This window comes from Oryctolagus cuniculus, chromosome 19 (genome assembly GCF_051225735.1).
Source record: "Oryctolagus cuniculus isolate XC-2025 breed Fujian yellow rabbit chromosome 19, ASM5122573v1, whole genome shotgun sequence".
In the NCBI taxonomy this organism is placed as follows: Eukaryota; Metazoa; Chordata; class Mammalia; order Lagomorpha; family Leporidae; genus Oryctolagus; species Oryctolagus cuniculus.
This window is the reverse complement of record NC_142885.1, coordinates 42,769,639-42,794,566: the sequence shown is the minus strand read 5'-3', so window position 1 is coordinate 42,794,566 and position 24,928 is coordinate 42,769,639. Positions and strand designations below refer to the sequence as shown.

At 57.2% G+C, this 24,928-nt stretch overlaps 2 protein-coding genes across 7 annotated transcripts; one reads left to right on the top strand and one right to left on the bottom strand.

The window, feature by feature from the left end:
• Nucleotides 1-66: 66 nt before the first annotated feature.
• SEPTIN1 (septin 1) lies at nucleotides 67-4,177 on the bottom strand. Of its 5 annotated transcripts, none has more exons than XM_051834994.3 (11): nucleotides 4,060-4,177; nucleotides 3,524-3,617; nucleotides 3,342-3,428; nucleotides 3,028-3,151; nucleotides 2,181-2,315; nucleotides 1,954-2,071; nucleotides 1,306-1,407; nucleotides 1,111-1,210; nucleotides 813-972; nucleotides 545-635; nucleotides 67-427 (listed from the first exon to the last, which is right to left on the bottom strand). In XM_051834994.3, exons 1-11 carry the CDS (start codon nucleotides 4,060-4,062, stop codon nucleotides 341-343), a joined length of 1,101 nt encoding a protein of 366 aa, XP_051690954.1. In that variant the 5' UTR covers nucleotides 4,063-4,177; the 3' UTR covers nucleotides 67-340. The 5 variants fall into 5 exon arrangements, with proteins under 5 accessions (XP_051690954.1, XP_069920969.2, XP_089177305.1 ...); XM_070064868.2 differs by lacking the exon at nucleotides 4,060-4,177 and adding an exon at nucleotides 3,721-3,827; XM_089321179.1 differs by lacking the exon at nucleotides 4,060-4,177 and adding an exon at nucleotides 3,721-3,827 and having other exon boundaries at nucleotides 3,524-3,614.
• On the top strand, nucleotides 149-23,408 carry ZNF48 (zinc finger protein 48). 2 transcript variants are annotated; one of them, XM_051834987.3, is made up of 3 exons: nucleotides 149-314; nucleotides 17,903-18,008; nucleotides 20,867-23,408. In XM_051834987.3, the coding sequence occupies exons 2-3, from the start codon at nucleotides 17,918-17,920 to the stop codon at nucleotides 22,660-22,662; spliced, it is 1,887 nt and encodes a 628-aa protein (XP_051690947.3). In that variant the 5' UTR covers nucleotides 149-314; nucleotides 17,903-17,917; the 3' UTR covers nucleotides 22,663-23,408. The 2 variants fall into 2 exon arrangements, with proteins under 2 accessions (XP_051690947.3, XP_002721811.4); XM_002721765.6 differs by lacking the exon at nucleotides 149-314 and adding an exon at nucleotides 17,578-17,712.
• The last annotated feature ends 1,520 nt before the right edge of the window (nucleotides 23,409-24,928 follow it).

Sequence of the window (24,928 nt, the reverse complement as noted above, 5' to 3'; positions counted from 1 at the left end):
TGGGGCGTGCGGGCTCGCGCCCCGCGGAGGCTCGTTCCCGCTCGCAAGGAAGCTCGGGGCGGGGGCTGGGGTGGGGGGCGCGCCGTCTTTATTCAGTCAGCGAACGCTCGGGCCCGGAGGGGCGGCGCCGGGGGACGGGGCGGGGCGGGGGCGGGGCCGCCAACTCCGGGCCGGGGGAGAGGCAGGCGTTCGGCCCGGGAGCCCGCAACAAAGCGGACGCCAGGGCGGGTCTGCCGGCGGGGGGCTCCGGGCTTAGGCGCTGGGCAGTGTAGGACCCAGGATTGGACGAGAGAGAGACCGAAGGCGGAGCCGAGGTAAGTCAGGGCCGGGGCGGGGGTCCTCAGAGAGCGTCCGACTGCTCGCCCTGAGCCTGGCTCTGCTGCATCTGGGCCTGCATCTTCTCCAACATCTCCTGCATGCGGCGCAGCTGTGCGGGACGAGAGTGCGGGCGGTGGGACCGCGCGAGGCCGGAGTCGCCCTTCCAGGAGGACCTGGGGCCTCGGGTGGGGGGGAGTGGGGGGTGGGAGGCGAGGCGCCGGCTCACCTCCTCGTCTTTCTCGCGGATCAACTTCTCCGTCTCGGCCAGGGGCAGCATGGGCAGAGGGATTTCCGTGGCGCTCTGGCGGGAGAGCTTACTGGGGGGCAGCGGGAGAGGGGCATGGGAGTCAGGGGTGTCGAGGCCGAGAGGCGGGGATCTAGCCGCCTGAGAGCCGGACCCGAGGCGCAGTGGGTGGAGAAAGTCGAAGAGCGAGGCCTGGGCGACACAGGCGGGGCCGGGGCGGGGGCGGGGGCGGGGGCTTGGCAGCGCTCACCTGCGGCTGGCTCGGGCCCCGGGCCGGGCCAGGCTCTGTAGACAGCGGGCCCGGTAGCCCTCGTAAAGCAGATCGTGCGTCACCTCCTTCAGGTCCTGCAGGTGCGTCTGCACCAGCATGCGTCTCAGGTTCAGGAAATCGCAGTGGTGTGGGTTCTCCACTGGGGGGCGGGCCAGCGAGCGACAAGAGAACTCGGGTCTGCCCAGCCTGCAGCCCTAGGGCCTCCTGGGGAGCGCAGCCCACCCCGAAAGCCCGTGTCGGGCCCCGCGGATTCGCAAGTGGCCCGGGGGTCACTCACCTTCCACGGTACCCCAGGAGTAGCGGCGTCCCCTCACTGGTCGGGTCCCGCCATCCCTCACCACCTCGCAGGAACCCACAACCGCGAAAGGGATGCTGTTCTGGAGGGCGGGGGTCAAGGGGTCACCGCTGGCCCCTGTGGGGTGGGGGGAGGAACCCCTTTCCCGGCGGCCTCTGCCCCCCATGCCCCCGGCACCTTCATTTCTGCATCCTGCCTCTTGAAGTCTTCGTCCTCATCGGAGTCGCATTCCGGGAACTGGTAGATGTTGATCTCCTCCTCCTGCAACTGGTCCCGGATCTCCAGGGAGACAGAGGCAGAGACAGCGAGGAACACGGGGCATGAGTGCAAGACAGTGCATGGCCAGAGACCCAGAGTTACACCCGGTGGTCAGAGACCAGAGAGGGACACGCAGAGACAGAGATGGTGAAATCTGACTGTAGGGAATGACCAGCACCAGAATCTCGGGCACATAGAGGTTTGAGAAACAAACAAAATCCTAAGATGAGGTGGTCACTTGTGTAAACAGTGGAGGAGGGCTCTGAAGACAGTGGGGAGTGGGGGGCAGAGCTTCATGGGGCCAGAGAGAGGTCAGAGGTCATCATGGCTATGCCCCAGCCTCCAGACAGGCCTGCGTATTCACCGGGTTCTCAACCTCCAGAGACGAGGCTTTCCCCTGGCAGCTTCGTGCCACCCTCCTCAGTCACCCCCACAGCCCGCCTAACTGGTCATCCTCCCAAACAGCCATCCAAGATCAAAGCCAAGCCAAAGCTCAAGTTCAAGCTTGATCAGGACTTTTGGCTTTGCTTGGGGCCCCAAAAGGCCAGGGGTCACCAGCAGCCATACCTTCTGCTTGAGGGCCTGGGTCTCCTCGGGCGTCAGGGCGTCTGCCTTGCCAATGACAGGGACGATGTTGACTTTCTCGTGCACTGCCCGCAGGAAGGCCACGTCCAGGGGCCGGAGCCTGCAGCCAGGCGTTGGTCAGGGCCCAGCCCCGGGGTGCAGAGACATCCCCCACCCCCGCCCCCAAAGCCCTCTCCAAATGCCCCAGCTCCCAGGGGGTTCCCCCAGACCCCCGGCCGAAGGGCGAGATGAAGTAGAGGCAGCAGTGGACTCGGGAATCCTGGATGTTCTTCCGGTTCAGGCCACTCTCGTCCCGGAGATACTGTTCAAACTGCTCCTCGATGTAGCGCACCACCGGCAGCCAGCTGGGAGGTGGGAGATGGTCAGAGGTCAGAGGTCAGAGGTCAGAGGCTGCAGGCAGGGAAGGGGGCGGGGCTAGCAAGGACTGTAGGGGGAAGAAGTGGTTTCTCAGCCTCCATTAAAAGGCATTGAGAAGGGGCTGGCGCTGGCGCAGCAGGGTGCAGGCAGCGGGTAAGGAATGGCTCTGAGTACGGGGGTCTCTCCATCCATCATCCTCTGGCCCACAATGCATGTCCAATTACTATGTGTTAATTAAAACTAAATATATGTTTAAGACTTCTGCTCATTTTATTTGAAAGACAGAGATCTCTCATGCAGTGGTTCCCTCCTCAAATCCCTGCATTTGAGGACAGGGCCAGGCTGAAGCCAAGAGCCTGGAGCTCCATCTGGATCTCCAGGTGCCAGGGACCCAGGCACTTGAGCCCTTACCCGCTGCCTCCCCGGTGCACATTAGCAGGACACAATGAGAAGCAGATTCAGGGCCCAAACCCAGGGGGATCCTGGGCCTCCCAAGTGGCATCTTTAACCACTGCACCAAATGATTGCCCATGTATATATATTTAAATATATATTTAAAGCACAGGGCACCTTGGGCCAGATAGTCCCCAGAAACAGGTGTCACCTTGTGGGTCAGGGAGCCGGGACAGATCGGCTCTGTAACTGCTCCCTGGGTGTCCACCCCACCCCCTGGGCCCCCTCCCCTCTCCTCCCCCTCACCAGTCGGAGCAGTCCACTGCATCCCCAAAGCCAGGCGTGTCCACCAGGGTCAGCTTCACTTTAACACCACCCTCCTCGATCTCCACGCCCCGGCGCTCGATGGTCAGCGTTTGGGCCAAGCGAGCTGTGAGGACGAGGGTGGGGGGTGGGGGTGGAGGTCTGGGAGCTGTTTAGGGGTCTGAGCAGTGCTCATGTCCTTTCCCAGCATAACCGCTGCCTCCACCCATTTTCCCAGAGAGGAGAAAAGGGGGGGGGGCAGTGGTTGCCCAAGTCCCCGGATGGAAAGGCAACGCTTGCAACGTGGGGCCTCTCACCGCTGACTTCTGGCACCTGCCGCTCCTCGTAGAGGTTGGTGAGGAACAGGCTGTTGATGAGGGTGGATTTCCCCAGGCCTGATTCCCCTGTGGACAGCACAGACCCACTTGGTTGTTGAAGGGACAGCCGGGGGGGGGTGTCTCTTAAGGGCAGCCCCCTCCCCCACGTTTCCTCTGCAAACCTGCCACCATGAGTGTGAAGTCAAACCCCTTCTTGACGGACTTGCGATGCAGCTGGTTGGGGAGGGCGGCGAAACCTACGTACTCCTTGTCCTGCTGTGGGGTGGGGGGACCGTTGAAGGCGCTAGGAGTGGCAGGCAACACCCCCCGCATCCCTTAAGCTCAGAGGCTGGGGAGAAACACCCCCCTGTAGATCAACCTGGGGCTAGCGACCCTGGGGGTAGGGGCCCAGGGGCCGAGACGCCTGGGTTCCTGGGCACAAGGACTCACCATGGCTCCCCGAGCTGTCGCTGCACCTGCTGTCGCACCCCACTTCCTCTGGTGGGACAGGAAGTTGAGTGCAGCCAGCGAGGGGGAGGGCAGGGTAGGCAGCTCAGATGCTCAGAACCCGCCCAGAGCAGAGAGCTGGGGGAAGCCAAGACCAAGGGAACCTGGGGGTCCCCCCACCTGCACCCTGTTTCCCATCATCCCTCAGGCAGCTTCGGCCCCTCCATTCTCCACACAGCTTTATTTCAAGCCCCTCAGTAGCCCCCCTTACCATGGTGAGAGGCGGGGTGCGGGCAGAGAGGAAGGAAGCCAGCCGCTGTCCGTAGCAGGTGAGAGGAAGGCTTTGACAGGATGGTTTAGAAACGTTCCAGGGTGGGCGTGCTGGGCGTGCTGGGCGTGCTGCCGCAGCTGGGTAAGCCACACCTCGCCTGTCAGTCCTTGGTCTCCTCTCAATCCAGCTGCCTGCCGACCTGTGCCTGGGAGGCAGCAGGGATGGCTCAGACAGCTCCCTTCCTGCACGTGTGAGATCTGGGTTGAGCTCTGGGCTGCTGGCTTTAGGTCTGCCTGGCTATGAATGTTGCAGGCATTTGGGGAGTAAACCAGAGGACGGATGAAAGATCTCTCTTTCTTTATTTGAAAGGCAGCCTTACAGAGAGAGAGAGAGAGAGATCTTCCATCTGCTGGTTCACTCCCCCAGTGGCCGCAACAGCTGGGGTTGGCCCAGGCTGAAGCCAGGAGCCTGGAACTCCATTTGGGTCTCCCACGTGGGTGCAGGGGTGCAAGCACTTGGGCCATCCTCTGCTGCTTTCCCAGGTGCATCAGCAGGGAGCTGCATCGGAAGTGGAGCAGCTGGGACCCAAACCAGGATGCTAGCATTGCAGGCAGCATTTTAATCCACTGTGCCACACCACCAGCCTCTCTCTCTCTCTCTCTCTCTCTCTCTCTCTCTCTGCGTCACTCTGCCTTTCCCAGTAATACTAATAATAAAGTCCCCAGGGTCTGAGTGGACCAGAAGCTATAAATGGGACCAAGGTGGGAGGGACCAGCAATTTTCTTGCTTGTGCGGTAGATTGAATGAATTCTTGAAAGGACTCCAAGTCTTGGGGTTCCGCAGCCAGAGACCTTGCTTCAGAACCCCCTAGCCCAGCCCAATCAGACTCCTTCAGGGGCTGCCCAGTGACCTCAAAGTCAAGTGCAAGCTCTGGGCCTGTGGCAGCGGAAGCCTCCGGGCGCTGGCTTCCTCACCTGTCTCTCATCACCCAAACGCGCTCAGCTCTCCCAGGTGCGCGCCTCTTTATCCAAAGGGGCTCTGCCTCCTCCCCTGAAGTGGTCTCCGGCTGCCCCCCACCCCCGCAGAGTCATTCTGCTTCCTGTAGCCTCCCCAGCACTGTCACAGCTCCTGCCATGCCCACCCAGGCTGAGCACTCCGAGGGCAAATGCCCCATCTTCTGCTTTCTGGATTCCCCGGTGTCTTGTGCAGGGGGCCTGGCACATAGAAAGACCAAGAAACAGTATTTTAGATGCACAGGGTGCCTGGAAGAACGGCTATAGGGAGTTAGCTGGAGGCTGCAGAACATACAAAAAGAACCAGTGCTTGGTTCCGGTCCCAACTCTTCCATGCTAAATCCCAGCTGCCTGCTAAAGCCCCGGCAGGCCAGCAGATGATGGCCCAAGTACTTGGGTTTCTGCCACTCACGTGGGAGACCCAGATGGAGCTCCTGGCTCCTGGCCAGGGACTGGCCCAGCCACCCCCGCCCCTTCACTGCTGTTGCAGGCATTTGGGGAATGAACCAGCAGATGGAAGATCTCTGTCTCTCCTTCCCTCTCTGTCACTTTGCCTTTCAAATAAACAAATACATCTTAAAAAAAAAAAAAAACCTACCACTTTATAAAGAACAGGAAACATATCTCTAAAAGGAGAGAGAGAGGGAGACGGAGAGAGAGAAAAAGGAAGAACTCCCTAGACCTCAGCTCTCTGCTTACTTGCTGTGTGACCTTGGGTAAGTAACATGACCTCTCTGAACCAGTTTCCAGCTTGTAAAATGAAATGCATTTCAGCTCTGTTATCGGCGCTCCATTTTCGAAGGAATGACTTTGGCCTTGGAGGCCAGCGGTTATTTATCCAACTGTGAGTTTAGCATTGAGGAGCTGGGTTCCCTTTGGTGTGTGCGTTAACCTCAGAGCCCCTGATGCTGGTCTCCTTTACCGCGGCTTCATCTGGATCCCGCCTGCCTCACCAACCCCATTTTCTTTACTCCTCTCCTTTCGGTTCTATTTATTATTCCCCTCTTAGCTGTTATGCACTGAACTGTGTCCCCCGCCCCCACCACTAAAGCCCTGTCTCTTGGAGTAACTGGTAGGAAATCAGCCCGGAGCCAGGTGTGCGGCGCAGCCTCGAAGCCCACGTCCCTCGGTCCCTCTACAGGGAAGAGCCTGCTTCTGGTCCCAGCTCTGCCTCAGGTGCCAGCTGCCGGTTAGCACACGCCCTGGGAGGCAGCAGGATTGTGGGAGCCCAGGGCCAGAAAGCAGGGACATGGAACCTCATACAGTGCATGGGAGGAGGAGGCTCAGACAAACAGCAAAGCTGAAGTTGATCCTTGGAAAGAAAGTGCGTGCTTAAGCAGTAACCTGAGCCCCATTGGTGGCTGAATCTTTTATAGGGGTGATCAGGGGTGGGGGGGCGGCTTAGCCTGCTTCTGGGAGCACCCAGACCATCTGGTCATTATCATATCAACACCTACAGCTGCTAAGGGGAGGTTTTCCAGCTTTTTTTTTTTCTTTCTCAGCTTCCTCTGGTAGCCCTTCTCGGTCTCAAGGTCAAGAATAAGGACAGGGAGGCAGAGACCCAGGAAAAGAAACAGACGGAGGAGACTCCTAGGAGAGAGACTTCTGGAATGTGCTTCTCTCAGCTCCCCCAGTTAACCCTTGGCTGTCTCCTGCCCCAGCACTGTGTTAGACAACTGGATTGGCTTAGGAGTGGACCAGCAGACGGGAGGTTTCTCTTGCTCTCTCTTTCTCTCTGCAGCTCAAAGAGATTAAATCAATAAATTAAAAATATTTTTAAAAGAGAAAAGGCTTTCACAGAGATCAGTAAGGTTACGTGGAGTGTTGAGCGTGCAGCTTAATTCAGTGGTACAAGAGGGAGATGCATCGTGTGTGTGTGTGTGTGTGTGTGTGTGTGTGTACGTGTACACAGAGCCACGTGAGGACACAGCAGACGGGCAGCCATCTGCAGCCCAAGGAGACAGGCCCAGCTGGACACCAAGCCTGCTGGCCTTGACCTTGGACTTGAAGGCTCCAGAGCTGGGAGAAAACAAGCATCCGTTGTTCCTGCTGCCCAGGCTGTGGTGTTTTGTGTGCAGCCTCAGCCAAGAGGGAGAAAGTCCCCCAGCTCGCTCCCCTCCCCTCCCCTCCCCCTCCCTTTCCCTCCCTAAGGCAGGCTGTGGAAGGTACTCAGAGTGCACTTTTCTGTTGCACTTTGAACATCATTTCCTGTACAGAAGGGACATTTTAATGTCCATAAACAGTATATGCTTGCAACGCCGGCAGCCCGGATCAGAACCCCGCTTCCATTCCCCGGCTGATCTAGTTCCCTGCTAATGCACCTGGGAAGGCAGCGGAGAATGGCCCAAGTGCTTAAGCCCTTGCCACCCACATGGGAGACCTGGAGGAAGCTCCTGGCTCCTGGCTGCAGTCTGCCCCAGCCGCAGCCACGGTGGCCATTTGGGGAGTGAACCGGCAGGTGGAAGTTCCCTTTGTCTCCCCTGCCACCCCCAACCCATGCTAACTCCTCCTTCTAGTACTCTGCCTTTCAATGAAATAAATAAGTGAACATTGTTTTAAAGTATATGCCTATATATATATATATATGTATTTTACAGGCAGAGTGGACAGTGAGAGAGAGAGAGAAAGGTCTTCCTTTTGCCGTTGGTTCACCCTCCAATGGCCGCCGTGGCCAGTGCGCTGCGGCCGGCGCACTGTGCTCATCCAAAGCCAGGAGCCAGGTACTTATCCTGCTCTCCCATGGGGTGCAGGGCCCAAGGACCTGGGCCATCCTCCACTGCACTCCCGGGCCACAGCAGAGAGCTGGCCTGGAAGAGGGGCAACCGGGACAGAATCCGGCGCCCTGACCGGGACTAGAACCCAGTGTGCCGGCACCGCTAGGCGGAGGATTAGCCTAGTGAGCCGCGGCGCCGGCTCACCTATATATGTTTGTTCAGCATTATTAAATACATATTTATTTATTTATTTATTTGAAAGTCAGAGTGACCAAGAAGAGAGAGACAGAGCCTCCACCTGCTGGTTCACTCCCCAGATGGCCACCACAGCCAGCCCTGGACCTGCTTGAAACCAGGAGCCAGGAACTCTATCCCAGTCTCCCACGTGGGTGCAGGGACCCAAGCACTTGGACCATCTTCCCGTTGCTTTCTCAGACACATTAGCAGGGGGCTGGCTCGGAAGTGGAGCAGCTGGGACTCGAACCGGCGCCCACATGGGACACCAGTGTCACAAGCAGCAGTTTAACCTGCTGCGCCACAGCACTGGTCCCACATCCTTCTTCTATATATATTTTTAATTTTAGCAAAAACAAAACTATTTATTTATTTGAAAGTTAGAGAGACAGAGACAGATAAACAGATCTTCCATCCACTGGTTCACTCCCCAGATGCCCACAACAGTTGAGGCTGAAGCCAAGAGGCCAGAACTCAGGAAGGTGGAATCGGAAGTGGAGGCAAACCTTGGACCCAAACACACCAACATGGGATACACACATTCCAATGGCGTCTTTCTCTCTTTTTTAATGTATTGATTGATTTGAAAAACACAGTGAGAGAGAAAGAGAGAAAGCTTCCATTCGTTCACTCTAGGCCAGGCTGAAGCCAGAACCCTGGAACTCCATCCTGGTCTCCCACGTGGGGATCAGCAGCTGGACTGGAAGCTTGGAGTAGCTGGACTTGAATTAGGTACTCTGATATGAGATACAGGTTTCCCAGGCAGCAGCTTAACCCACTGGCCACAGCCTGCCCCCATACCTCCCTCTATGACAATAAATTAGTCAGATGTGGTATCTTTTGTATTTGAGAGGTAGAGTTACAGACACAGAGAGAGGTCTTCCATCCACTAGTTCACTCCCCCAGAGGGCTGCAATGGCTCAAGCTGTGCCGATCCAAAGAAGGAGCCAGGAGCCTCTTCCTGGTCTCCCATGCTGGGGCAGGGGCCCAAGCACTTGGCCATCTTCCACTGCTTTCCCAGGCCATAGCAGAGAGCTGGATCAGAAGTGAAGCAGCTGGGACTCAAACCTGCGCCCATATGGGAAGCTGGCACTGCAGTTCGCGGCTTTACCCGCTACCCCACAGTGTCGGCCCCCTACCTAGCTGGAGGTCTTCATCAGCCCCCACTCCAGCCAGGCTCTGGACCTCGGTGAAACCTTTGCCATCCTGCTAAGGCCAGCACAAAAGCCACCTTGTCCTTCGGTGGTTCCTCCGGCCAGGAGTCCCTGCTGAGTGCTGTCCATGCCTTCATCCCCGGCCATCCTGGTCGGGTTTGATCACTCCGATTCTATAGTTCAGGAAAGAGAAGTTTAAGTAACTTCCCAAAGCCCAGACAGCAATTACATGACACGGCAGGGAACCAAACCGCGGGAGTGACCTAACACAGCACCCACGCCGCTGAGCTCTGCGCAGCTCTCCACGCACGGCGCTTCTGCAACGACCCGCTCCTGCAGCCAGTGTAGACAGGGTAGAACTTGTCACGGCATCTACACTGCTCCACATCCCACTGGGCCAGGTGCTCTTGGGGAGTTTTTTTGTATTTTCCGAAATAGCCTCCTTTTGGTTGGTGATCAGTAAGTGTGTGTGTTGGCTGATGTGCGACCCCCGTCTCTGTCTGTCTCTAAAGTCCCTGGGTATGAGCTATAATCTGGCAGGATGGGAACCCGGATGCCATAATCCCGAATGGTGAAATCCCCAGAAGATTAAATCCTGAAAATAATTCTGAAAAAAAATTCCTTTTTTTAAAAAAAAAATTTATCAGAGTTGTAGAGGAAAAGGCAGAGAGAGAGAGAGAGAGCGAGAGCGCGCACACTTCCATCCACTGGTTCATTCCCCAAATGGTCGCAGTGGTCAGAACTGAGTTAGGCAGGAGCCAGGAGCTTCATCCAGGCCCCCCATGTGGGTGCAGGGGTGCAAGCACTTGGGTCATCTTCCTCTGCTTTCCCAGGGGCATTAGCAGGGAGATGGATTGAAAGTGGAACAGCTGGGACTCAAACCAGCACCCATATGGATGCCAGCATCACAGGCAGTGGTTTTACCTGCTGTGCTGGCCCCTTGAACAAAAATTTTCAAAAGACTATTTCAAAGTCATGTCTTTTCATTTTTAAAGAGGGATTTTATTTAAGAAACATTAAAAACGCGGCAATTCCCTAGGCCACTTTACAAAATAAAATATAGATATTAATAACATACATATTTTTGCAAACAGACACTCAGGTATACTAATGATAGCCATGTAACAGTTATGAGCAGATGAAATGTGTTCCTTAAAAAATAGTCCAGGGGCTGGTGCTGTATGTAGCGCAGTAGGTTAATCCTCCGCCTACAGCGCCAGCATCCCATATGGGCGCCAGTTCTAGTCCTGGCTGCTCCTCTTCCAATCCAGCTCTCTGCTGTGGCCTGGGAAAGCAGCAGAGAATAGCCCAAGTCCTTGGGCCCCTGCACCCGCATGGGAGACTGGGAGGAAGCTCCTGGCTCCTTCGGATCAGCGCAGCTCCAGCTGTTGTGGTCATTTGGGGAGTGAGCCAATGGAAGGAAGACCTTTCTCTCTGTCTCCCTCTCACTGTCTGTAACTCTGCCTCTCAAATAAATAAATAAATAAAATCTTTTTGAAAAATTATAAAAAATCGTCCAAAAGTGAAACATGAACGTGTATCACCATGGTTGGCAGTTGCAGCTTTTTTTTTTTTTTTTTTTAAGATTTATTTATCTGAATGTCAGAATCACACAGAGAGAGGAGAGGCAGAGAGAGAGAGATAGAGAGAGAGGGGTCTTTTTTCCATCCGTTGGTTCACTCCCAAATTGGCTGAAAAGGCTGGAGCTGCCCCGATCTAAAGCCAGGAACAGGAGCTTCTTCCAGGTCTCCCACGTGGGTGCAGGGGCCTAAGGACCTGGGCCATCTTCCACTGCTTTCCCAGGCCATAGCAGAGAGCTGGATCAGAAGTAGAGCAGCCGGGACTCAAACCGGCACCCATATGGGATGCAAGCACTGTAGAAGGGGGCTTTAACCTGCTGCGCCACAGCGCCAGCCCCAATAGCATACTTTTAGAGAGTCAAGTTTGCAAAAGGTGCGTAAAAAGAATTAGAACTGTGTAAGAGTCTACACACTATATACCTCCAGTATTGGAAATGCTATGAAGATGAAATACACAGCAGATTATAAAGAATAATGCTGGGGCCGGCGCTGTGGTGTAACAGGTAAAGCCACCTCTAGTTCATGTCCCGGCTGCTCCATTCTGCTCCAGCTCCCTGCTAATGCGCCTGGGAAAGCAGCAGAGGATGGCCCAAGTGCTTGGGCCCCTGAACCCACATGGGAGACCCAGATGAAGCTCCTGGCTCCTGGCTTCAGTCTAGCCCAGTTATGGGTGTTGCAGCCATCTAGGGAGTGAAGCAGCAGATGGAAGATCTCTGTCTCTCCCTCTCTCTCTCCCTAACTCTTTCAAATAAAATAAAATAAATCTATTTTAAAAATTAAGACTAGTGTTGATTGGAACGGGTGCTTAGCCTAGTGGTTAAGACACTGGTGAAGTTGCCCACACCCCATGGCCCAAGTACTTGGGCTCTGACACCCACATGGGAGACCCTGGGTGGAGCTTGGGGCTCCTGTTGTCATCCTAGCTCAGCCCTGGCTGTTACAGGAATCTGGGAAGTGAGCTAACAGATGCGAGATTGTCTCTGTCTCTTCTCTGCCACTTTGCTTTTCAAATAAACAAACAAATCTTTAAAAAAAAAAAATGATCGCATCACACATGGATGTAGCTGGCTTTGATTCCCGGCTCTGGCTTTCTGCTATTGCAGACCCTGGGAGGGAGTGGTGATAGCTCTCATGTGGTTGAGTCCCTGCCACCCACGTGGGAGACCTGGACGGAGTTCTGGGCTCCTGGCTTTGGCCTGGCCCAGCCCTGGCTGCTCTTGTGGTCTTTTGTGGGGAGTAAAGCAGCAAATGGAAGATTGATTCTCACTCTTGCTTCTTCCCTCTCCAATTCTGTCTGAATAATACTGACCATTTAAAATAGTAGGGGAAAAGCTGAACACATAAAAACCACTAAAAGCCAGGAAAAGCTAAAAAGGAAAAAAACAAGTTAAAAAGGGTATTACAGGGGCTGGCCCTGTGCTGTAGCAGGTAAAGCCACCGACTGCAGTGCCGGCATCCCATATGGGCACTGGTTTGAGTCCCAGCTGCTCCACTTCTGATCCAGCTCTCTGCTATGGCCTGGAAAAGCAGTGGAATATGGCCCAAGTCCCTAGGCTCCTGCACCCATGTGGGAGACCCAAAAAAACCTCCTGGCTTCGGATCAGTGCAGCTCCAGCCGTTGGGGCAATTGGGAAGTGAACCAGTGGATGGAAGACCTTCTCTCTGCCTCTGCCTCTCTGTAACTCTGACTTTCAAATAAATAAGTAAATCTTTAAAAAAATTTTTTTTAAAAAAGTGTACTACAGAGGTGGGCATTTGGCCTAGCAGTTAGGACTTGGGTTGTGAAGCTAGGAGTGCCTGGGTTCAGGTCCTAGCTCTGCTCCCAATTCCAGCCTTCTGCTAGCGAATATTCTGGGAGGCAGCAGGTTCATGGTCATAGTTGGGTCCCTACCACCCAAGTGAGAGACCCAGATTGGGTTTCTGGCTCCTGGCTTCTGTCTGGCCCAGCCCCAGATGTTGTGGGCATTTGGCGGGGTATAATAGCAGATGGGACTCTTTCTCTTTGTTTCTCTGCCTCTTAAAAAAACCAATGATTTATTTATTTATTTATTTATTTGGACAGAGTTAGAGAGAGAAAGACAGAGACAAAGGTCTTCCTTCCGTTGGTTCACCCCCCAAGTGGCTGCTACGGCCAGCGCGTTGCACTGATCCGAAGCCAGGAGTCAGGTGCTTCTCCTGGTCTCCCATGGGGTGCAGGGCCCAAGCACCTGGGCCATCCTCCACTGCCTTCCCAGGCCACAGCAGAGAGCTGGCCTGGAAGAGGAGCAACCAGGACAGAATACGGTGCCAAGACCAGGACTAGAACCTGGGGTGCCAGCGCCACAGGCGGAGGATTAGCCTAGTAAACCATGGCACTGGCCAAAACCAATGATTTTTTAAAAAGAGAGAAAAGTATATTATAGGGAGAGGTTATGAGCAACAGCACTGAGGTTGCCCACATAGGCTGGCCAGCAGTCAAGGTCATTAACTTCTTGCTTTCAAGGTGAATAGTTGCTATTCTTTCTTCCCCTTTGAGGGCATGGCTCTCCTTAGAGAATATGCTCACATTCATTCTCTATGTGGCTGTGCACTCTGAAATTCTCCTGGCCTTCACTCTGTGCCAACACAAGCATTGCTGGCTCCATTTTCCCATCCCTGCACCATGTTTTTAATGTTGCTTTGGGTGCCGGAGATCCATTCAACACACACTCTTGTAATAAGAGCACAGAGCACAGATTTGGCAAAAGTCCTGTGGGTGATCAGACAGCAGCACAGCCGCCTACCGTCCCCCGCACACAATGACCTTCCAGCCCATCCGGAACTTTGCTGGCGTCTTGAGACACACACAGCTTTAACTCTTTCAGGCCTCCTGAGACTGCACAGCCAAAGGCATCAGGCTGAATGGAAAAGAAACAAATGGTTGCTGACATCTTAAAAATTATATATTAAGCCAGTGGCCAAGTTCTAGAATTTTCAGATCCAAAAGGGGCGTGAAGTGTTGTTTATTGAACACAAATTGAAACAACAAACACACAGTGGGGCCGGGGTGGCAGCCTTTGGCCCAGTGGTTGGAAGCCCCTGACCTGTATCACGAGTGCCTGGGTTCAGGTCCCTGCTCGGCTCGCAGGCCCAGCCTCCTGCTCAGGCGCACTCCGGGAGGTAGTGGTGCTGGCTGCAGTGACTGACCCTGCCACTCAGGGGGGAAACCTGGGGTTGGGTCTCCTGGCCCAGCCCCAGCTGGCATTTGGGGAGTGGACCGGGATAGGAGAGCACATTTTGTCACACTCTTTGTCTATCTTCCTTGTCCGTTCCCCCCCTCCCCCCCGCCCCACACACCATGTGTCTGCCTTTCAAATAAATAAATACAAATTACAAATGACAAAAACAGTGGGGACAGTTTTGAATATGCCCTCCATTAGCCAAAGTAAAGCATGTGCTTGTTTTTCTAGGTTGGATTTAGTGTATCATTGTTGACAAATTTTTCTTTTTAAGATTTATTTGCAATTCAGAGTTACAGAGAAAGAGAGAGAGATCTTCCATCCACCAGTTAACTCCACATATGGCCACAACAGCCAGGGCTGGGCCAGGCCAGAGCTGGGAGCCAGAAGTTTTATCAGGGTTTCCTAAGTGGGTGCAGGGGCCCAAGCACTTGGGCCATCTTTACTGCTTTCCCAGGCCATAGCAGAGAGCTGGATTGCAAGTGGAGCAGCCGGGACTTGAACCAGCACCCATATGGGATGTCAGCACTGCAAGCAGCAGCTTTACCTGCTACGGCCACAGCATCAGCCCCTAAAGAAATCTTTAAAAAAAAAAAAAAAATAGGATGTGATAATTTATTTGAAAGGCAGTGTTACAGAGAGAGGGGGAGAGACCCTTCTGTCTGCTGGTTCACTCCCCAGATGGCCACAACAGCCAGGTCTGGGCCAGGCCGAAGCCTGGAGCCAGGAGCTTCTTCCAGGTCTCTTTAGTGGGTGAAGGGGCCCGAGCACTTGGGCCATCTTCTACTGTTTTCCCAGGCACATTAGCAGGGAGCTGGATCAGAAGTGGAGCAGCTGGGACTCAAACCGGTGCTCACATGGGATGCAGGAGTCACAAGCAGCAGCTTAACCCACTGTACCACAACGCCTGCCCCTTCTCTTGGTCTTCCAGCAAGGGATTAATATCCCACTCTTGTCTATTGTGTTGTAAAGACTACAGAAAGAAGGAATGATACCCTGCTTTCCCCAGTACCACATCTGTATCAGGGTTCTCCAGAGACAGGCTAATGGCATATGCATGTAGATATAAGGGTGCTTCCAAAATGGAATTATAAGTTTTATTTTGGTGCAAAAAAACTGAAATCTATATGACCAGACAGTCTTCAAAAAGCTCACAGAACTTTTAAGTTAACTTTTAAGTTAAGTTGCCCTTTGGGGCCTACATCCTCTATCAGAGCGAGCGCTGGTTCAAGTCCCTGCTCGTCCACTTCTGATCCAGCTTCCTGCTTATACCAGGAATGCAGTGGATGATAGTTCAAATGCTTGGGCCCCTACCTAACTCACGTGGGGCACCCTGGTGCAGTTCTGGGCTCCTGGCTTTGCCCTGCTCCAGCCTGTCTTTAAGAGCATTTGCAAGGAACTGAACCAACAGATGGAAGATCTCTCTGTCACTTTGCCTTTGAAGTAGCTGAAAATAAATAAAACATTTTTTCTTCCAAAGTTCATGTGGAAAAAAGAAATCTGCATGATTTCAAAAAGTTTTTGCACAAAGTGCGTAAGTTTAGATTTTTTTTTTTAAGATTTATTTATTTGAAAGGCAGAGGCAGAGAGAGGTCTTGCATTCGATGGTTCACTCCCCAGATGGCTGCAATGGCCAGAGCTGGGCTGATCCGAAGGAGCCAGGAGCTTCCTCTGGGTCTCCCATGCCAGTCCAGGGGCCCAAGCACTTGGGCCATCTTCTACAGCTTTCCCACGCCACAGCAGAGAGCTGGGTGGGAAGTGGAGCAGCCGGGACTCAAACTGGCACCCATATGGGATGCCAGTACAGCAGGCGGCACCTTTACCCGCTATGCCACAGTGTTGGGTCCATAAGTTTAGTTTTTCACGAACTTTTGGAAAGACCCTCGTGTATAAAGAGGGGTTTATTAGGGGAATTGGCTTAAGTATTTATAGAGGCTGAGACAGGTCATGTGCAACCTGGATATCCCAGGCCCCAGGTGGCATCACTCAGTCAAGTCCAACCAGGGGACTTAAGTAGGAAGCAGAAAGACGGGGGACCTGGGGTGGGGGACAGGGGCTCTGATTTATGCCCTGGAGTCCAGAGGCCAGCGAACCTGGGGCTCTAATGTCCAGGGCAGTAAGAGGAAACTCGCCCCAGCTCTCAGGGAGGGGCAGCCTGCCTCCCACAGTTGTCCGCTCTGGCCCCCTCCCCAACACTGGATGACCCTGACCTTCCCCACACACACTCATTTCCTGCAGGGACGTCCACTGTGAATGCTTCACCAGGTGTCCCAGGTGCGCATGCCACCATCCTCACTAATGGCCCCCTGGAATTCTGCTTTCTTCTTCTCAGAGAAGTGGGATTTAGAACATTCCAGGAGGCCCATCTTTGCAGGATCGTGATTGGGGGGGGGGGGTTCTACTTCAGAGGTTTTGATCTTTTGGAGATTTCTGCATTCAAGTATCACAAGCATTTGAGACTGTCTTCAGAATTAGGATCAGCAAGGGAACATCCATGCACCACCCCGCACACAAAAACCAAGCAGACTCGTTCCACAAATAGACCTCTCCCTGCTCCGTCTCCAGGCGCTCTTGGTAACTCTTTCATGCCCGTGCAGTTCTCTATGTTTAATAATTTTTTTTTTTTTTTTTTACATTTGCCCCTTCAAACCAGTAGCACCCCGGACGGGGGATGGGGGACAAACGTTGCCTGCGTTCCAAGTCTGGATCCCAAACTCTGGGCTCAGCGCTAAGGTGCTAAGGCAAATTAACAAGCCGAGCCTCAGCCACCCCTCCCCGACGGCCAGGCCTGCCAAGGGTCCAGATGCTGCCCGTCACGCCGCCGGGGCCCCGGGAACGCAGCCTGAGCCAGAGCCACAGATGGGAAGCAGGGGTTGCTTCCTCCTCCCTGGCCCGCGCGGGGCTGCAGACCCGGCGCTGGCGTCGCTGCCTCTTTGTCTCTGCTTCTCCTCGCGGACGGCTGCCTTTTGTGCCGCTGGCCCCGGGGCCCGGCTCTCTCCTCCTCTCTTTCCGGACGCCCATCCGCGTCTTATCTGCGCCCACATCTCTTTGTCTCCGGCGGCCACCCCTCTCCCCGCCGCCGCCTCCTGGGCCCCGACCGCGCCCGTTAGACGACCCCGCGAGTCCCGGGGACCCCGCGCCCCTCGGCCCGCGCCGGCCTCGGGCTCCCCGCCCCCTCCCCGCCCCCGGCCCTCGGCCCCCGCGACCCAGCCCCGGCTTTGTTTCCCGAGCCGCGGCGCCCCGCCCCGCCCCGTCTGGGGTCTCCGCCGCCCTTTGTCTGCCGCGGTCTCTTCCCCCACCCCTTTTCCCTGGGTCCGGCTTGGGCTCCCTCTTTCTTTGTCTCTCTCCGGCCGGGGCGGCTGGCGCTCCCGGTCAGCCCCCGGGAGCCGGCGCGGGTGGCCTGGGACGGGTCTCCGGCCCTCGCCGGCCAGCGGCGGCCCAGGAGGCACACGGTTAATACCACCGAGTCCGGGCCGCCGTCCCGCGGCTTAGAGCAGCCCCCTCGGCGGGCAGGCGGCGGCCCGCCGGCCACCGAGCTCCCGCCGGCGCGGGCGGCTCCTCCCAGGTCCTAGAGAGGCTCCGTGCGGCCCGGCGCTTCCGCTTCCCGTCCCGCCCCCCACCGCGGCGGCCACCCCCGGGGCGCCTGGGTCCGGGCCCGCTTCGGGTTTGGCGCGGAGCTCGCATCCCGGGGCCGCCGGCGGCTCGGGCACCCGCACCCGCGCGGAGAAGCTCCGGACGGCGCCGGGGTGGCTGCTGCCGAGGTGAGCGGGGGTGGCGGTGGGGGGCGGGCTGCGTGCCAGCGAGGGAGCGGCAGGTGCAGGGGCGGGCGGAGGGGGGGTCCCCGGGAGCCGCGCCCGGTGCTCGGGACGCGACGCTGGCCGGCGGCCGGGCCCCGCGGGCCGCACATGGCCTTGTGGCCGCTGGATCTGGTGTCTGTCTCCTTGCCCCCAGGGCGGCGAGCGGGCGATGGAGCGCGCCGAGGAGCCTTGGGACCCAGATCTCCGCGACCCGGAGGAGGAGGAGGAGGAGGAGCAGCAGCTGAGGGGCGCCCGCACAGGTGAGGGCCGCGGCCGCGCGCCACCTGGATGGGTCATGGCCGGGTGGGGCTCGAGTGCTGGGCCCTGCCTGGCAGGGACCCGCGAAAGGGAACTTGAGCTGGGCCGCCAGGGGAGGGGGGAGGCGGTAGAGCGCCGAGGGCGCAGCCCCCCATCCCCGGCCCCGGCCCCTGCTGTGTGCCGGGCCGCGAGGGGCACCTTCTCAAGGACTCGCTCCCCTCCCCCACTGCCGCCTCTGCCCGGCTGGAGGCCTCCTTCCCGTCCCTCAGCCCTTCTGTCTTCCATGGTGGACTCCGCAGGCAGATTGGTCTAGATGCAGATCTAAGCCTGGCTCTCCTCTAGAACCTTCTGTCTACTAATTAAAAGCCTCAGCCTAGTGTTCAGTTGCCAGTCTTGCAAGCTCAGGCGGGCCCAAGCGCCCTCTCCCATATTCCAGTTCTCCAGAATTTTCTCTTTGCTGGGAATGCCTGTCCCGGCCTCCTTACCGCCTATCGCTCTTGGGACGGTTCTGAACCCATGGTTAGAAGTTGTGAGGCTCCTCTCTCTCCTGCTGCCCACCACGCACCTTGGACGACTGCCAGTGTGAGTCCAAGTCCTCTCGAGTCTCCTCCGTGGTTGTACTAAATTACCCGATGGGCTGATGCCGGGGGGCTTCCGAAAGTTCAGGGAGAAACAAATGGAAATATAAGTTTATTTGGGTGCAAAAAAACCACGTTGAAATCCATGCATAGTATTTTCTTTTCTTTCTAAGATTTGCTTATTTATTTGAAAGAGTTGCACAGAGAGACAGAAAAGGAGAAGCAGAGAGAGAGAGAAAGAGAGATCTTCCATCTGCTGGTTCACTCCCTAATTGGCCCCAATGGCCGGAGCTGCACTGATCCGAAGCCAGGAGCCAGCAGCTTCTTCCCGGTCTCCCACACGGGTGCAGGGGCCCAAGCACTTGGGCCATCTTCTACTGCTTTCCCAGGCCACAGCAGAGAGCTGGATTGGAAGTGGAGCAGCTGGGACTTGAACCGGCGCCCATATGGGATGCCAGCACTGCAGATGGCGGCTTTACTCACTACGCCACAGTGCTGGCCCCATGCATAGTGTTTTCTTTTTCTTTCTTTCTTTCTTTCTTTCTTTCTTTCTTTCTTTCTTTCTTTCTTTCTTTCTTTCTTTTTTTTTTTTTTTTTTTTTGACAGGCAGAGTGGACAGTGAGAGAGAGAGACAGAGAGAAAGGTCTTCTTTTGCCATTGGTTCACCCTCCAATGGCCGCTGTGGCCGGCACGCTGCGGCCAATGCACCACGCTGATCCGATGGCTGGAGCCAGGTGCTTCTCCTGGTCTCCCATGGGGTGCAGGGCCCAAGCACTTGGGCCATCCTCCACTGCACTCCCGGGCCACAGCAGAGAGCTGGCCTGGAAGAGGGGCAACCAGGACAGAATCCGGCACCCCGACCGGGACTAGAACCTGGTGTGCCGGCGCCGCAGGCGGAGGATTAGCCTAGTGAGCCGCGGCGCCGGCCACATAGTGTTTTCATAATGTGCATTTTCCATGAACTTAAACAAGGTCTCTTGTATAACAAGATAGAATGGACATAGCAGACACCAGGCTTTCCAAATGGAAACACCTTAGTGGTGTACACAGGCTCCAGTGTCAGCCAGCCTTGAGTTAGAAACGTCACTTGGCTACTTTGTAACCTTTAAAAAGTTATTTGGAGGGCTGGGCCATGTTGAAGTGGGAGCCTGGGCCGGCGCCGTGGCTCACTAGGCTAATCCTCCGCCTAGCGGCGCCGGCACACCGGGTTCTAGTCCCGGTCGGGGCGCCGGATTCTGTCCCGGTTGCCCCTCTTCCAGGCCAGCTCTCTGCTGTGGCCCGGGAGTGCAGTGGAGGATGGCCCAGGTGCTTGGGCCCTGCACCCCATGGGAGACCAGGAAAAGCACCTGGCTCCTGGCTCTTGCCATCGGATCAGCACGGTGCGCCGGCCGCAGCGCGCTGGCCGCGGCGGCCATTGGAGGAAAGGAAGACCTTTCTCTCTGTCTCTCTCTCTCTCTCACTGTCCACTCTGCCTGTCAAAATAAATAAATAAATAAATAAATAAATAAATAAATAAATAAATAAATAAATGAAGTGGGAGCCTAGAGATGCCATCCTGGGCTCTCAGGTGGGTGGCAGACCCCAGTACTTGAGCCATCACCTGCTGCCTCCCAGGCTGCTCATCAGCAGAAACCCGCGGGAAGCCGGCAGGCCTGGAGCCACACCACACTGACTGATACGGATGCAGGCCTGGGCGAGGGCGCCAGTCTCACCCGCTGGGCCACATCGCCCACCCACCCCTTTCTAACCATCTACAACCGTGAGCAAGTGATGCGGGGCGTGGAAGATGGGGCAGCGATGGTCTCGTAGGACTGGCTGCGAGGATCACCAGGCTCAGTTGAGTCACTGACATGTATTAGGTCTAGTAGAGTAAGAGCGAATTGGGAGGGAGGGAGAGAGAGACAGAATCCTGCCCACAGACTGTGTTCCTGGGGAAGTTGGTATCAGAGGTAGTGGCTGGGTAGTTCCAGCCTCTCCCATCCAAGTACCTGGGTTCAGTTCTGGCTCCCGCCTCCCGCCCCCACCAACGCCCACTCTGGGAGGTAGTGGTGATGGCTCAGTAAGTGGGTTCCTGCCACCCACACAGGACCCCGGGATTGCACTCCCTGTTCCCAGCTTCAGCCCAAGCACAGCCCTGACCCACGCGGGCATCTGGCGAATCAACCGACAGATGGGGCTCTATGTCTCAAGTTAATAATAAATTACCCCCAAATTTTTTTTGTCTTAAAAAGGGGGTGCTGAGCCCGAGGGCAGGGTCCACAGCTGCCTGTTCCTTTCCTCAGGTCTGGAGAGTGAGAACGTGGTGGTCTGTCAGCCGGATGAGTTTGAACAGACTTCCCAGGATGAGGACTTGGAATTCAAGGAAGAGGAAGAGCTAGGCCCGGGCCACGAAGTGGGAAGTGCCGCTCTGAAACCCGAAGGCATCGAGAGCTGGGATGACTTGTGGGTCCAGAGACAGGGGCTGGGAAAGCCTCAGGCTCGGGACCGAGGCCTCCGGATGCTGGGCGAACCCCGCTGGGGCCAGGCCAGCGGGGATCGGGCTGCGGTGTGCGGCGAGTGTGGCAAGAGCTTCCGGCAGATGTCCGATCTGGTGAAGCACCAGCGGACGCACACCGGGGAGAAGCCCTACAAGTGCGGGGTGTGCGGCAAGGGCTTCGGAGACAGCTCGGCCCGCATCAAACACCAGCGAACTCACAGCGGTGAGAAGCCCTACAGAGCCCGGCCACAGGCCCAGGGTCCCCCAAAGATTGCTCGGCCCCGGATCCCCGCCGGCGAGCGCCCCACCATCTGCGGTGAGTGTGGCAAGAGCTTCCGGCAGAGTTCGGACCTGGTCAAGCACCAGAGGACGCACACAGGCGAGAAGCCCTACAAGTGCGGCATCTGTGGCAAGGGCTTCGGCGACAGTTCCGCCCGCATAAAGCACCAGCGGACACACCGCGGGGAGCAGCCCCCCCGGCCGGTGGTCCCCCGCCGGCAGCCCTCGCGGGTGGCCCCCGCCGCCACTGCCCCGGGATCAAAGGCCCAGGACAAACCATACATCTGCACCGATTGTGGCAAACGGTTCGTGCTCAGCTGTAGCCTCCTGAGCCACCAGCGCAGCCACCTGGGGCCCAAGCCCTTCGCCTGCGACGTGTGCGGGAAGGAGTTTGCCCGCGGCTCCGACCTGGTGAAGCACCTGCGGGTGCACACGGGCGAGAAGCCTTACCTGTGCCCCGAGTGCGGCAAGGGCTTCGCCGACAGCTCGGCTCGCGTCAAGCACCTGCGCACCCACAGCGGCGAGAGGCCGCACGCCTGCCCAGAGTGCGACCGCACCTTCAGCCTCAGCTCCACGCTGCTGCGCCACCGCCTCACGCACATGGAGCCTCAGGACTTCAGCTTCCAAGGCTACCCCTTGGCCGCCCTGATCCCCAGCCCGCCCCCACCTGCTCTTGCCACCAGCCCGCTGCTGACGCCCCGCAGCCCCTCGCACTCAGGGGAGGGGCCCTTTGGCCTGCCCGGCCTGGAGCCGGAGCCTGGGGACCCGCAACCCGGGGAGCCGCCGCCGCCACTGGCGGGCGACAAGCCCCACAAGTGTCCCGAGTGTGGCAAGGGCTTTCGTCGGAGCTCCGACCTGGTGAAACACCACCGCGTGCACACCGGGGAGAAGCCTTACCTGTGCCCCGAATGTGGCAAGGGCTTTGCCGACAGCTCGGCTCGCGTCAAGCACCTGCGCACCCACCGCGGCGAACGCGCCCGGCCGCTGCCGACGCCGCCCACTCTCCTGCGGCTGCATAACCCACCAGGCCTCCTGGCGCCGCCAGCGCCTCGTTCCCGGGTCCGGGCCCAGACCTCTGGACCCAGCCAGCCCCACGTGTGCGGCTTCTGTGGGAAGGAATTCCCGCGGAGCTCAGATCTGGTGAAGCACAGGCGCACCCACACCGGGGAGAAGCCATACAAGTGCGCCGAGTGCGGCAAGGGCTTCGGAGACAGCTCGGCCCGCATCAAGCACCAGCGCGGGCACCTCGTCCTGAGGCCCTTCGGCATAGGGGACGTTCGGGCGAGGCCTCTCAAGGAGGAGCCGCCGACAGAACTGGAGTGACCGGGAAGACCAAAGGGAGAGCCGTCTGCTGCCTAGGCGCAGCAGAGGGCCCGGGAGGTGGTGGGAGGGAGGAGGAGGGGGAGGCATGGGAGACAGGAGCGACTAGATAGAAATCGAGACTGGACAGCGTAACCTTGAAGCTCAGGAATCGGTCCTGGCTGGGCTCAGTCAGGACCTGGCCAGTGTGGGCTGTGCCGCAGCTTCTGCCTGGCACAGTTGGCACTCAGTAAACACTCGCCTGGGGACGCCAAACCCTGAGTTCCTGCTGCCTCTTATCTGTCCGGAACTGACTGCTCCCCGGGAGACCAACACCCTGAAGTAGGCTTTGTGCGACCTCAGGGCTGTAACAATGGGACTGGAGGAACTTGGGGATCTGCAGCCGGGCAGGGACGCCTTGATCATCCTGCTAGCGGGGAGGCATCGCTGTGTGGCCCAGGCGGTACCCGCCCCTGACCCAGGGGCCACGGGATCTGGTCTTGACCAGGAAGCGCACCCTTGGGACAGGGCTCAGGCCTGAGGGACCTGGAGGAGCCTCAGCCCACCCTGGCTTCTGGACCGTGACAGCAGGCACGGCGTTCCTGGTACCCGGTGCCGGGCCAAGCACAGATCTTGGTGGGCAACAGCAGAGATCAGTTGGCCGGGAGAGGGCAGGACTTCCGGGAGAGGGAGTGCAGAGCAGAGCTGCTCCAAGGTCCACAGCCATGTTTTCATTGTCTCCTTGCTAATAAACTGCTTCTTGTCTGAGGGCTGGGTGTGTGTGTGTGTGTGTGTGTGTGTGTGTGTGGCGCGCATTTTCATGAACTTTTTGTGCGCGGATCTCAAGAATTTTGCACACCAAAACGTTTTAATTGCAACTTCCCCACGAAGATTTTGAAGCAACCCCGCACACATCCATGGCAAGAGTCGAGAGAGGGGTCGCCCCAGGCAAAACACTCAAGCCTGCGCAACCTTGAGCGGGTCCCTAGCGCTTTCGAGCCCATGAAATGGGTCCTCTCGCATAGTCAGTGGTTTTCTAGTTTTTGACACTTGGTTAACAGAAGGAGGTGGGGCAGCAGGTCCATCAACTGAAGCCCTCGGTCCCAGGCCTGGCTGCTCCAGGGGCCAGTGGAGCCCTGAAAAGTAAGGCTGCGCCGGGGAGCGGGTGTTCCGTGAGACCCGTGCTTCTGGAGAATCAGGTCAGCTGGCTGCACGGCCCACAGAGGGCCGCGGGGGCGCCTCCATCTCGGAAAAGGCCGTTTCCCAGCGACCCGTGCGTGCTCAGGCGCCGGCCTGCAACTCCCAGCTTTGTCAGAGGAGAGCGCCAATAGGGAGGGAGGGGAAAGAGGAATTGGCCTGATTGGCCAAGGACAAAGTAGACAGAGGCAGTTCCCCCATCCCTAAGCGATCAAGTTCTCTCGCTTGCTTTGCAAGTTCGCCTGTGCCAGCCTCTCCGCTCCTCAGCGCGCGGGGCTGGTCCGCCCTCGGCCGGAAGTTCTCGCGAGATCTTAGCCATCTGATTGGCTTCCTTGGAAAGCCAATCAGAGCTCGCTACGGCGCGGCGCGGCCGGCCCTCCTTCCCTGGCCAGCTTGCCCGCGCCCTGGAAACCCTGGGACCTGCTCCTGGGCGCCGGGGTCGGGGGCTTCCGCCCATTTGTGCGCATCACCCCCTGGCCAGGATGGACGCCTTCGGGGGCTGGTGGAGTTCTCTTTGCCGGTTACCTTGTTTCCCTTCCCTACCAGTTCAGACTTCAAGTTGATCTCAGTGAACTTTGTAAAATTACATCGGGCCGTGTCACTCCCCCATTAAAAATCCTGCTATGGAGAAAATAATTCAGAAGATAGCTGCAAAAAGATGACTTTGCCGATAGAGTTTTTTGTTTGTTTTTTGACAGGCAGAGTGGACAGTGAGAGAGAGAGAGAGAGAGAGAGAGAGAGAGAAAGGTCTCCCTTTGCCGTTGGTTCACCCTCCAATGGCCGCTGTGGCTGGCGTGCTGCAGCCGGCACACCGCGTTGATCCGACGGCAGGAGCCAGGTGCTTCTCCTGGTCTCCCATGGGGTGCAGGGCCCAAGTACTTGGGCCATCCTCCAGTGCACTCCCGGGCCACAGCAGAGAGCTGGACTGGAAGAGGATCAACCGGGACAGAATCCGGTGCCACGACCAGGACTAGAACCTGGAGTGCCGGCGCCACAGGCAGAGGATTAGCCTAGCGAGCCGCGGCGCCGGCCCGGGTACATTTTCTTAAAAACAAATAAAATAGGCCGGCGCCGCGGCTCACTAGGCTAATCC

Bases quoted from the DNA above. Each gene is read 5' to 3' on its own strand.
- SEPTIN1 (XM_051834994.3), bottom strand. The intron at 2,072-2,180 runs GTCTGGGGGAAC...GCCTGGCTGCAG, and splicing joins ATCTCGCCCTTCGGCCGGGG to GCTCCGGCCCCTGGACGTGG. The intron at 636-812 runs GTGAGCGCTGCC...GCTGCCCCCCAG, and splicing joins GGGGCCCGAGCCAGCCGCAG to TAAGCTCTCCCGCCAGAGCG.
- ZNF48 (XM_051834987.3), top strand. From the start codon at position 17,918: ATGGAGCGCGCCGAGGAGCCTTGGGACCCAGATCTCCGCGACCCGGAG. The intron at 18,009-20,866 runs GTGAGGGCCGCG...TCCTTTCCTCAG, and splicing joins GCTGAGGGGCGCCCGCACAG to GTCTGGAGAGTGAGAACGTG.